The 12,760-nt window shown below is 43.1% G+C and overlaps 1 protein-coding gene across 4 annotated transcripts in view; it reads right to left on the bottom strand.

The window, feature by feature from the left end:
- OGT (O-linked N-acetylglucosamine (GlcNAc) transferase) overlaps positions 1-12,760 on the bottom strand; it is a 569,231-nt gene that overhangs the window by 436,847 nt on the left and 119,624 nt on the right. For all 4 annotated transcript variants that reach the window (XM_033944283.1, XM_033944281.1, XM_033944282.1 and 1 more), the window contains one exon: positions 8,767-8,907. In XM_033944283.1, the coding sequence (XP_033800174.1) occupies positions 8,767-8,907 (141 nt within the window). The remainder of the gene's footprint in view (positions 1-8,766; positions 8,908-12,760) is intronic.

The raw sequence follows: 12,760 nt of genomic DNA, 5'->3' as shown, positions 1-12,760 counted from the left end.
TCGTATCTGACTGATCATACTTACCTTAGTCAACTATTCAAACATCTTCTCTCATCCGTATCCAATTGATATGAGACTTTTTACACAGGATGGAAGATTGTGGCCTGCATTCAACATGAGTCATGCGCTGACAAACACTGACTTCTTCAGGATGCTAACTGTGTGCCTCAGTGAGTGCTTAATGCGATTCTTTGCCGCGAAAACATATTTCCAAGGACACCAACAGTGCTGTGAAAGTGTAGCTCAGCAGAGCACTCCATATATGGCCACAGGAATCCAGGAGCTGATATGCACCTGAAGAGGGACTGGCATACCCATGTGAAGAAAGTTTGAGAAATATTCCTGTTATGGGCACCCCCCGGGAGGATAGAGGCATGGACTGGGGGTGTGATAGACAGGCGGCATATTTGCACCTATAGGAACGGTACACAAACAGAGCTGGAGGTATTTGAACATCTGAATCATATCTCCCTTAGAAACATAGAAAAATGACGGCAGAAAAGGGCCATAGCCCATCGAGTCTGCCCATACCAATGACCCTTGTACCCTCCTTTCCTCTAGGGTATACATATTCAGGGCTTCCAGTCTCTGCTCATACGTCTTTTGGCGCAAACCTCCTATCATTTTCATCGCCCTCCTCTGGATCACTTAAAGTCTTCTTATGTCCTTCGCCAGATACGGTCTCCAAAACTGAACACAATATTCCAAGTGGGGCCTCAACAATGACCTGTACAGGGGCATCAACACCTTCTTTCTTCTACTAGTTACGCCTTTCTTTATACAGCCCAGCATCCTTCTGGCAACAGCCACTGCCTTGTCACACTGTTTTTTGGCCTTTAGATCTTCAGACACTCAGAGGCATCAACACCTTCTTTCTTCTACTAGTTACGCCTCTCTTTATACAGCCCAGCATCCTTCTGGCAACAGCCACCGCCTTGTCACACTGTTTTTTGGCTTTTAGATCTTCAGACACTATCACCCCAAGGTCCCTCTCCCCATCCGTGCATATCAGCCTCTCACCTCCCAGCATATATGGCTCCTTCCGATTATTAATTACCAAATGCATTACTCTCCATTTCTTTGCATTGAATTTTAGTTGCCAAATATTAGACCATTCCTCTAACTTTTGTAGATCCTTTTTCAAGTTTTCCACTCCCTTCTCGGTATCTACTCTGTTACAAATACTGGTATCATCCGCAAAAAGGCAAACCTATCCTTCTAACCCTTCAGCAATGTCACTCACAAACATATTAGAAACATAGAAACATAGAAATAGACGGCAGATAAAGGCCCACGGCCCATCTAGTCTGCCCATCTTAATGTCCCTTAATATTGAACAGGATCAGCCCCAGAACTGAACCCTGAGGGACACACCACTACTCACCTTTCCTTCCTTCGAGCAACTTCCATTAACCACCACCCTCTGGCGTCTGTCAAACAACAAGTTTCTAATCCAATTCACCACTTTGGGTCCTAACTTCAGCCCTTCAAGTTTGTTCAAGAGCCTCCTATAAGGAACCGTGTCAAAGGCTTTGCTGAAATTAAGTAAATGACATCTAGCATATGTCCTTGATCCAGTTCTCTGGTCACCCAATCAAAAAATTAAATCAGGTTCGTTTTGCATGATTTACCTTTAGTAAAGTCATGTTGCCTCGGATCCTGTAACCCATTAGATTCTAGGAAGTTCACTATCCTTTCTTTCAGCAACACTTCCATTATTTTTCTAACAACTGAAATGAGGCTTACTGGCCTGTAGTTTACTGCTTCTTCTCAGCAATCACTTTTGTGAATAGGGACCACATCCGCTCTTCTCCAATTCCCCAGGAACTACTCCCATCTCCAGAGATTTAATGACCAAATCTTTAATAGGACCCGCCAGAACCTCTCTGAGCTCCCACAGTACCCTAGGGTGGATCCCATCCTGTCCCATCGCTTTCTCCATCTTCACTTTTTTAAGTTGTTTATAAACACTTTCCTCCGTGAATGGCACAGAATCTACTCCATTTTCTTGTATAACTTTGCCAGACAATCTCAGTTCTTCTCCAGGATTTTCTTCTGTGAACACAGAAGTATTTGTTTAGCACGTTTGCTTTTTCCTCATCACTCTCCACATATCTGTTCATAGCATCTTTTAGTTTCGCAATTCCATTTTTCATCTTCCTCCTTTCATTAATATATATGACAAAATTTTTGTCTCCCTTTTTTACATTTTTAGCCATTTGCTTTTCTGCCTGCACTTTCGCCAGATGTATCTCTCTCTTGGCTTCTTTCAGTTTCACCCAGTAGCCCTTTCTGTATTCCTCCTCTTGGGTTTTTATATATTTCAGGAACGTCAACTCTTTTGCCTTTATTTTCTCCATCACTAGTTTGGAGAACCATATCTGTTTCCTTTTTCCCTTGTTTTTATTTTCTTCACATAAAGGTCCGTAGCCATTTTTATTGCTTTCAACTTGACCACTGTTTTTCCACTTCTCTTATGTCCTCCCATCCTAACAGCTCTTTCTTCAGATACTCTCCCAATTTTATTAAAGTCTGTATGTTTGAAATAATTTAAATATTAGGTTTATTACATAATATTTAAAATATTATAGAATATTAATTTGTAATGAATTGTTATACTTAATAAGAACATAAGAAATGCCAGCACCGGAACAGACTATGGGTCCATCGAGTCCGGCGATCCGCACACGCGGAGGCCCAGCCAGGTCTACCCTGGCGAATACCTTAGTTACTCAATGTGTTTTTCAACAAGATATGCATCCAACTTGCCCTTAAATCCTGGAAAGGTGGTTTCTTCCACAACCTCTTCCGGGAGAGCGTTCCAGGCATTCACCACTCGCTATGTGAAGCCGAACTTTCTAACGTTTGGCCTGGCCCTGTCTCCCCACAGCTTCAGTCCATGACCTCTTGTCCGAGTCACCTTCGACAATGTGAATAAAGGTGTTTCTTGTTCTATTTTGTCGAATCCTTTCAGTATTTTAAAAGTCTCGATCAGATCCCCTCGCAGTCTCCTCTTCTCGAGGGTGAAAAGTCCCAGTTTTCTAAGGCAATCTTTATAGCTCAAATTTTCCATACCTTTTATTAGCTTCGTCGCTCGCCTCTGCACCCTCTCCAGTAGTAATATATCCTTCTTTAGATAGGGAGACCAATGTTGGACACAGTATTCCAAGTGTGGTCTCACCATCGCTCTGTATAACAGCATTATTACATCCTCAGATCTACTCATGATACCCTTCTTTATCATGCCCAACATCCTGTTTGCTTTTTTTGCCGCCGCTGCGCATTGAGCCAACGGCTTCAGTGTCCTGTCTATCATTACCCCCAGGTCCCTTTCTTGTTCGCTTTTGCCCAATGTTGCATCGAATAAGGTATACTGGTGCTCCTTGTTTTTCCTGCCCAGGTGCATCACTTTGCATTTTTCCACATTAAACTTCATTTGCCACTTCTCTGCCCATTTCTCCAGTTGTTTCAAATCTTTCTGGAGTTCCTCGCAGTACGTTTGTGACCTGATTGCTCGACTCAGTTTTGTGTCATCAGCAAACTTGATGATTTCACTTGTTTCTTCTTCCAGATCATTTATGTAAATATTGAACAATATGGGCCCAAGAACCAAGCCCTTTCCATTTACGCTCACCCTCTGTCTTCTCTCTTCCAGCCATTTTCCTATCCATCTTAGTATGTCCCCTTCTATTCCATGACTTTGAAATTTTCTGAGAAGTCGCTCATGTGGAACTTTGTCAAAAGCCTTCTGGAAGTCCAAGTATATTATATCCACCGGTTCTCCGCTATCAATATGTTTGTTCATCGTCTCAAAAAACTGAAGTAAATTCATCAAACATGACTGCCCCTTCCTGAATCCATGTTAACTAGCTTTCATTAGGTCATGGGTATCCAGATGTTGGACTATGCTATCCTTGATCAATGCTTCAACCATCTTCCCAGGGACTGATGTGAGACTCACAGGTCTTTAGTTTCCTGGTTCTCCTCTTGATCCTTTTTTGAAGATTGGGATGTCGTTTGCTATCCTCCAGTCTTCTGGTATCTTTCCGGTTCTAATTGACATGTTAGCTAGCGATTCCAGTAATTCTCCGATTTCTACCTTTAGCTCCTTTAATACTCTCGGGTGAATTCCATCCGGGCCAGGGGATTTGTCACTTTTTAGTTTGTCGATCCGATAGTAAATCTGATCCAGATCCACATTTATTGTGTTGAGGCTCTCCTCTATTACTCCCTTGAATGCTTTCACTGACTCGGGTACTGATGTGGTGTCTTCATTGATGAAGACCGGCGCAAAGAAGGAATTTAATCTGTCTGCAATCTGTTTGTCCTCCTTGATGTATTCTTTTCTTCCTTGATCGTCGAGAGGGCCCACTGCCTCCTTGGCCGGTTTCTTCCCTTTTACGTACCTAAAGAAAGGTTTGAAGTTTTTGGCCTCCTGCGCTATCCTTTCCTCATAGTTCCTTTTGGCCTCACTCACTACCTTGTGACACTTCCTCTGGTCGACCTTGTGGCTATTCCAAGTATTATATGAGAGTTAATCAAGTGTGTATTTTTAAGTTCATATGAGTTTATCTGCTACACTTGTTGTAACATGCAAAAATGAATAAAGAATTTAAAACTAAACTGAAATCTAGGACTTTAAGTATTGTGTGGCCGCTCTCCACTTTAGCCATTATATCAAACCAAACCGTTTGATGATCGCTACTTCCCAGTTGAGCACCCACTCAAACATTAGAGATACTCTCCCCATTTGTGAGGACCAGATCCAATATCGCTTTTTCCCTCATGGGCTCCGTCACCATTTGTCTGAGCAGAACCTTTTGAAAGGCATCCACAATCTCCCTACTTCTTTCTGATTCCGCAGATGGAACTTTCCAGTCCCTCCCTTGGTACCTATTGTATCAGCAGCATACAAGATTTTAAGAATAAATGGGATACCCACGTCGGATCTTTACGAGGGCAGTATAGAGGTGATACCACCTGTGAGGGACCCCTTAGGAGTGGTTAGGTGAGGGTTAATGGAGTGGGCAGACTTGATGGGCTATGGACCTTTTCTGCCGTCATCTTCTATGTTTCTATATTACCCAGTCCCTCCCCTATTTTTATTTTTATTTTTTTTAAGTGTTAATTTTAGTTCTTTAAACTGACCAAATACTTGTTGATGGCCAGTCTATCAAATTATAAATAAACTTGGAAACTCCCAATAGCATAATCTCCACTTTCTTTCCAAACTTTTGGATATCCATAATCAGATTGTTATCAATTTGTTACGATTGAGTCGGAGGTCTGTAGACTACACCCACGTAGATAGAAGTTCCATCTTATCTTTTCAGAATGATCCATATTGCTTCTTCCTCTCCACAGGTCCTTTGCATTTCAGTCACTTGGATATTGATCTTTACATAGAGAGCTACTCCTCCACCTTTTTGACCATCTCTATCCTTTCTAAAAAGATTATATCCCAGTATGTTTGTATCCCATCCATGGGATTCACTGAACCAGGTCTCTGTGATAACAACAATATCCAGGTCTGCCTCTAACATCAAGGCTTGCAGATCATGAACTTTGTTGCTTAGACTGCGAGCGTTTGTGATCATTGCTTTCCAGCTATTTTTCAGTGGTAATCTCCTTTTTTGTATAGTCTTGTTTCGTTTCACTTACCATTACAATGTTAAGAGGTGAATTGCTAATATTGTTTATGTTGCAATCTTTACTACCATCACATCTTGTACTTTTGCTGGGGGTGGCCTCTATAATTGTCCTTCATACATAATATGTAGAGAATAATATGTCCTTCATACATAATATGTAGAGAATGACACGGTGACAAAATTCATCACCGTTTCCGTCCCCGTGGATAACCGTGGGAAATAATCTCATGTCATTATCTAGTGTCTGTTTCAACCTCGGTCCTTCTACACCAGCATTCTTCAAAGCAAAGCTTGCGGGTCAGTGGTTGTGCCCAATTATACTCTGATTCTTTCCTTTCTCCTTAAAGAATGACATGAAGATGGTTTCCTGCGGTTATCTGTGGGGACAGGAACGGTGATGAATTTTGTCACCGTGTCATTCTCTAATACATATGCCACCCCCACCTTCTAATTTAAATGCCTAGAAACATATTGTCTAAATTTCTCCACAAGGATTCTTTTTCCTGCTGTAGTAATATGTAGCCGCCCATCAGTACAATATAGCTTCTTGACCTTCCATGTATTTCCCCATCCTCCTATGTACCTAAAGCCTTCTTGATGACACCAGGCTTTGAGCCACCAATTGAAGTACTCTGTGTTTTTAACTCTTTCCTCATGTAGGCAGTACTTCTGAGAAAGCTATAGTCTTTACAAAAGGTTTTAAGCTCTCCCCTAGCTCCCGAAAGGCTTTCTGAGCTGCAAATGGGGAGTTGCTGGCCAGGTCATTTGTTCTTAAATGGATAACATCAGCTTTAGACTTCTTAGTTTCTTCCTTAATTATAGATAGTATTTGTTGGGTACTCCTAGTAGCCAAGGATCCTGGGAGACACTTCACTATTTTAGGCTCCTTGACTTGTGTTTAAATGTTAATGCCTCTGATGATAGAATCCTCTAAAAGCAATAATTTATTGGATTAAACTTTCTTACTCTTCCTTTGTGAGTGCTTTTCTTCATAAGTTACCTTCACTGGTTCCTGTTCGATTTCAGTTCTTTCTTTAGCAGTACAATGTAATGGAGCAATAGAATTCTGTAGGTGCAATGTGAGGGTGTATGTTTCTGTGTGGTGGATACCTGGAATGCGCTTCCAGAGAGCGTAATAGGGCAGAGTACGGTACTGGGGTTCAAGAAAGGATTGGCAATTTCCTGCTGGAAAAGGGGATAGAGAGGTATAGATAGAGGATTACTGCACAGGTCCTGGACCTGTTGGGCTGCCGCGTGAGCAGACTGCTGGGCACGATGGACCTCAGGTCTGACCCAGCAGAGGCATTGCTTATGTTCTTATGTGTCACGTGTTGCAGTCTGCCTGACCCTACTGTGATCCATTTATTCCCTGATTTCATTACTCTTTGAGACAGTGGTGGCAAATTGGTATGATTCTGTGGAGTGATGGAAGTTGCTTTGACTGCATTCAATTCCTGCTTAAGATTACTGAGCTCCTCCTTAATACTAGAAAGCTGAAGACCGTTGGTATGATTCTTTGAAGTAATGAAAACTGCTTTGATGGCATCCAATTCCTGCCTAAGATTACTGGGCTCCTCCTTAATACTAGAAAGCACCGTTGGTATGATTGTTTGAAGTAACGGAAGCTGCTATGATGGCATCCAATTCCTGCGTAAGATTACTGCGCTCCTCCTTAATACTAGAAAGCTGAAGACAGATGGAGCAAGCCTTAAGTGTCCAGATGGTGCGCCTTGGAATAAAGCGCCACAATGACTGCACTGAATAAAACAGTGAATTTAGGATTTTTAAAGATGGGGGAACACAGGGAAACATTTAGAAACCTTCAAAAACCTATTTCTAAGACACCCCCTCCTCCAATTCACCTCACAGGCTGTAACAGCTTTACTCACTGTGACCTGTTATGCCAATGTCCTGCAGCCTGCCCTCAGCTCTTTGCAGTAGCTGGAAATGAAAAGAATCACTGCCTCAAGCTGGAAATACCTCTTCAATGCTGATCTTTGAGCTGCCAGTCAGACACGGAGTCTGACCATACCTCCACCCCCACAGACCAATGGATATGCTAACAGAAGGGGGAGGTGAAAAATGCAGCCAGCATCCTGTGAGACATCGCTGAGCCTCTATGGATGTCTAACAGCCTGCGTTTGAACCCCTTCTAAGCAGTAAGGAGAAATGTGTGGCGTGGTGGTTGAAGCTACAGTTTCAGCACCTTGGGGATGTGGGTTCAAACCCCGCACTGCTCCTTGTGACCCTGGGCAAGTCACTTAATCCTCCATAGCCCCAGGTACATTAGATAGATTGTGAGCCCACCGGGACAGATAAGGAAAATGCATGAGTACCTGATTGTAAAACCGCTTAGATAACCTTGATAGGCGGTATATAAAATCCTAATAAACTTGAAACTTGATGAAAAGCATGGACGGCCCCAAGCTCCAAAAATACTTATGTAGGCTGATTAACAGGTACCACCAGGGAGCCTGTCAGTTATAGACCAGAGTCTGCTTCTTCTCTACGCAGGCAGAGCTGAAACCAAGGTGAAAGCTCCAAGCACTGAAAATACCAAATAAAATTTGAAAACGCCAAATAAAATAAGAAAAAGAGAAAGCAGAACAGAAACACTTCTTCTGGCTCATGTGGAGAAGGGGAAAAACTGCAGGTGGCAGCAAAGCTCCCAGTGAAGTAGGAGGAACATAGAAAAAAATCTGGATTGGATTCCTTACGCATATGGCTCATGGCCATGGGGAGATAAACCGCTTGTCCAGAATGACACAGCCCACCTGGTGCCCTGCAAAGAAGCAAGTGTGGCTGGAAGGTAGGAAGAAGGAAGCCCACCTGAACAGCTCTAGTACACACTCACAGGTGGGGGGCATGAAATACTTCCGCCACAGAAGGGAGCAAGCGAGCGAGCTTGGCAATAGGAAAATCATAATTATTGCACTTATGGAAAATCATAATTATAGTACATATAGGTTTTCAGACCAAAGAGATAAAAGAACCTGTATAGTCTAATATTAATGACTAAACACAATTTTGGGTCCATTAAATACTATCACACTTTGTAAACTACAGTGTTTTCCAGCATCAAAGTATCTACTAGAACTACACAACTCTTGAATACCTCAAGAGCTTTCCGGTAAAGACGAACAGCTTCCTCTATGTTTCCCTGCTCACGTTTGATATTTGCAAGATTATTAAGGGAGTCAGCATGTGTGGGACAAAGACGAAGAGCCGTATTATAACATTCTTCTGCTTCAGTAACCTAAGTGGCACACAAAGGAAAAAAGAACAATCAAAATATAAAGAGGAATAAATCTATAGAATTAGCATGGAGAATAGATAAGTTGTACACTGTTATACAGTAACATTGTAACTGATAGCATATAAAGATCTGTAAATACTAATTAGTCTACCCAACAAGATATAACATCATTAGAGTTATCATATAGGGACAGATCCAAGGTCCATCAAGCCCAGTATCCTGTTTCCAGCAGCAGCAAGATCCCAAAACAGTAAAACAGATTTTGCGCTACTTAAATAAACAATGGATTTTCCCAAGTCCTTCTTATATTATATGATAAAACACTGGCATTATAAACAGGGCAGTCGGCAACTAGTCACCTTGCCAAGCACATACAGGTAGTTGGAATCATCATGGAACAAACAGAAACATTGGATATTAATTGCCAATTTGCTTTCCTTTAGGCCAGTGCTTTCTAATATAATTTTGTGGTTGTGACCCCATGACTGTGGCCTAATAAAATTGTGTGACCCTCCCTGGAGGTCCAGAATAATGATGCACCTATGGAGAGCCTACTTAGGTTGTAACCCAAAAGGCAGGTTATGTAACCTCATTTGGAGTGGAACCCTGCAGTTTGGGAAACTGCTTAAGGTGATCCAGACTGGCCCCAACTGCAGGATTATGAACACCTACCAGTAGATGAAGACAGAGCTACTGAATCCTGTGTGAGCCTATAGCTGTGCTGTGCAGTCCCCTAGACATACCTTCATCCTATGATCCCTCATTCCACACCTTCCATTCAAATGAAAGATAAAGTCACTTCCTATGCATTTATTCCACTTACCGTATTTTTTGCTCCATAAGATGCACTTTTTTTCCCCCAATACAGTGGGTGAAAATAAGGGTGCGCCTTATGAAGCGAATGCAAACCCCCCTCCCTACTTTCTATTTTCCTTTCTGCCGGGCGACTTCTGTCATCAATCTTCCGATGCTTACTGGGTTGAGGGCGGAGCATTGTGGGGGTTGTGCCTCAATGGAGGAGATGAGCAGGTAGTGATGGGAGGGAGGTAAGGACGCGGCGCTTGTGGACACCAAGCTTGAGCTCTTCCCTTTCCACTCCGGGTGCCTTGTTCAGTAGGGGTCTGCCTCCCACCTCCAGTCCGGGAAGGAGGAGAAGGACGAGCGCTAGGTGCCCAGGCAAAACATCTAACAGCTAGGGCTGGTGTTTTCAGATAGGGGGAAATGAGATCATTGCCAAGCCTCTGGTTCCTCTCCTTATTCCCGGGTCCTAGCGTGTGTGTGGGCATTAGAAGGGAGGATGGGGTCGACTTTCCTTCCTAAATGGCTCCAGCAATGGCCGAAAGCTACTAGGCGAACTGTCAATTCTATCAGCATTGAATGTCTGGAATGCAGACAGAACGTTCGGTGCACTCCATCCCGCCCCTTTCCCTATAGCAAGAGGTGGTGGAGGGGTAAGTAGCATCAGCAGCAAGGATGGCAATGTGCACAGGGGTGGAGCTGTACAGCGTGAGGAGAGTCCTTTCGGCTCTGCTCTCCTGCTGTGTGGTGGCCTGCTTCAGCCCGTTGGCCTCTGCTCGATAGTGGCGTTGTTTCCTCACCACTGGTCTCACGACGCAAAAGAACCGAAACCAAGGCAAAGCGAAACCAGAGCCCCCAGTGAATCGGCTCCATTGGGAGTGGTTGGCTGTCTCACCCTGGAGCTGTTTCTTTGCCGGCAATGGCAGTCTTGACTCTACTCCCTCTTATCAGGAGCCTGAAGTCTATGGGGCCCGACCTTGGAAGATCTTCAGTGGCTGGCCTGCCCTCTAGTCTTCTAAGATCGAATGACTGTCACTCTCTATTATACCTCCCTCTCAGGTATTTTTTTTTTCTACCTATTATTTTATCTTTCACTCTTTTAACATATAAAGTTTTATGTTTTGTTAAAAGTGATGATGGGGGGGGGGCTGGGACGGAATTTAAAGGTGCTGGGGGGCTGGGACAGAATTTAAAGATTGGTATACACGTTGGTTCAGAATGGTTTTTTTTCTTGTTTTCCTCCTCTAAATCTAGAATGCATCTTATGGTCAGGTGCGTCTTATGGAGCAAAAAATACGTTAAGTATTTAAACTAGACAGTGACAAACTGTCTGTAGCCAAAATTCACCCCTCAGTTTAAATGAAAAATGAAATTGGCCTGGCTCACAATTGGAAACACAAATGGAAATGGAAGCTCCCTCACCTCTATCCGTAGACTGCCCCAGGCCTACCGTACAACCTCTGATGGTCTAATGGCTAGTCAGAGCAGGAACAATCCTCATTCATTATTGCCATTGCCATCTCCGCTATCAAAATGGCTGCCACAACCTCCAGCAACAGTCTTGGCATTTTGACAGCTGACATGACATAGACAGGAGATCACTCCTGCCCCAGTCAGACACTAGATCACCAGAGTCTAAGGTGGGGACCCTACAGACGAGTTTGAGAGGGGGGACCCAACATAAAGTTTTGGTTTCAGCTGAAAATGCACTGGCAGTTTAAAACAAGGCTGAATTCATCGCTGCAATTCGGTTCACCTCTAATTTAAACATAATATGTCCCCTCTAGTCCCCTAGAGGTCTTCCTGACACTGTCCTCAAGTTCCAATTCCTGAAGTTTCAATTGAAGCCCTCTCCAGCGCCCATCCTAAACTGAACTGCCATATATGGGACACAGACTGTGCAATTCTGACCAGTATCAGACTTATTTGCCCTCTAAGCACCACTCAACACATTAAACACATTCACAACTATTTAAGTTTTCAGTTTACATTATTCATTTTCTAATTACATAGAAACATGATGGCAGATAAAGGCCAAATGGCCCATCTAGTTTGCCCATCTGCAGTAACCATTATCTCTTTCTCTCTCTGAGAAATCCCATGTGCCTATCCCAGGCCATTTAGAATTCAGACACAGTCTCGTCTCCACCACATCTTCTGGGAAACTGTTCCATGTATCTACCACCCTTTCTATAAAAAAGTATTACTTTAGATTACTCTGGAGCCTATCACCTCTTAACTTCATCCTATGCCTTCTCACTGCAGAGTTTTCTTTCAAATGAAAGACTCGACTCATGTGCATTTACATTATGTAGGTATTTAAACTTATCATATCGCCCCTCTCCCGCCTTTCCTCCAAAGTATACAGATTGAGATCTTTAAGTCTGTTCCCATACGCCTTATGATGAAGACCACATACCATTTTAGTAGCCTTCCTCTGGACCGACTCCATCCTTTTTAAATCTTTTTGAAGGTGCGGCCTCCAGAATTGTATACAATATTCTAAATGAGGTCTCAACAAAGTCTTATACAGGGGCATACTGGCCATACCTCTCCCTATGCAACCTAGCATCCTTCTAGCTTTCGCCATCACCTTTTCAACCTGTTTGGTCACCTTAAGACAGGGGTGTCCAATGTCGGTCCTTGAGGGCCGCAATCCAGTCGGGTTTTTAGGATTTCCCCAATGAATATGCATTGAAAGCAGTGCATGTATATAGATCTCATGCATATTTATTGGGGAAATCCTGAAAACCCGACTGGATTGCGGCCCTCGAGGACCGACATTGGACACCCCTGCCTTAAGATCATCACAAACAATCACACCCAAGTCCCACTCTTCTGTCGTGCACATAAGTTCTTCACCCCCCTAAACTGTACCGTTCTCTCGGGATTTTGCAGCCCAAATGCATGACCTTGCATTTCTTAGCTTTAAATTTTAGCTGCCAAATTTCAGACCATTCTTCAAGCTTTGCCAGGTCTTTCTCATATTATTCACACCATCCAGCGTGTCTACTCTATTATAGATTTTGGTATCATCCTCAAAGAGGCAAATCAT

The sequence above is a fragment of the Geotrypetes seraphini genome, chromosome 5 (assembly GCF_902459505.1).
Source record: "Geotrypetes seraphini chromosome 5, aGeoSer1.1, whole genome shotgun sequence".
NCBI lineage: Eukaryota > Metazoa > Chordata > Amphibia > Gymnophiona > Dermophiidae > Geotrypetes > Geotrypetes seraphini.
This window is presented reverse-complemented; position numbering and strand designations above follow the sequence as displayed.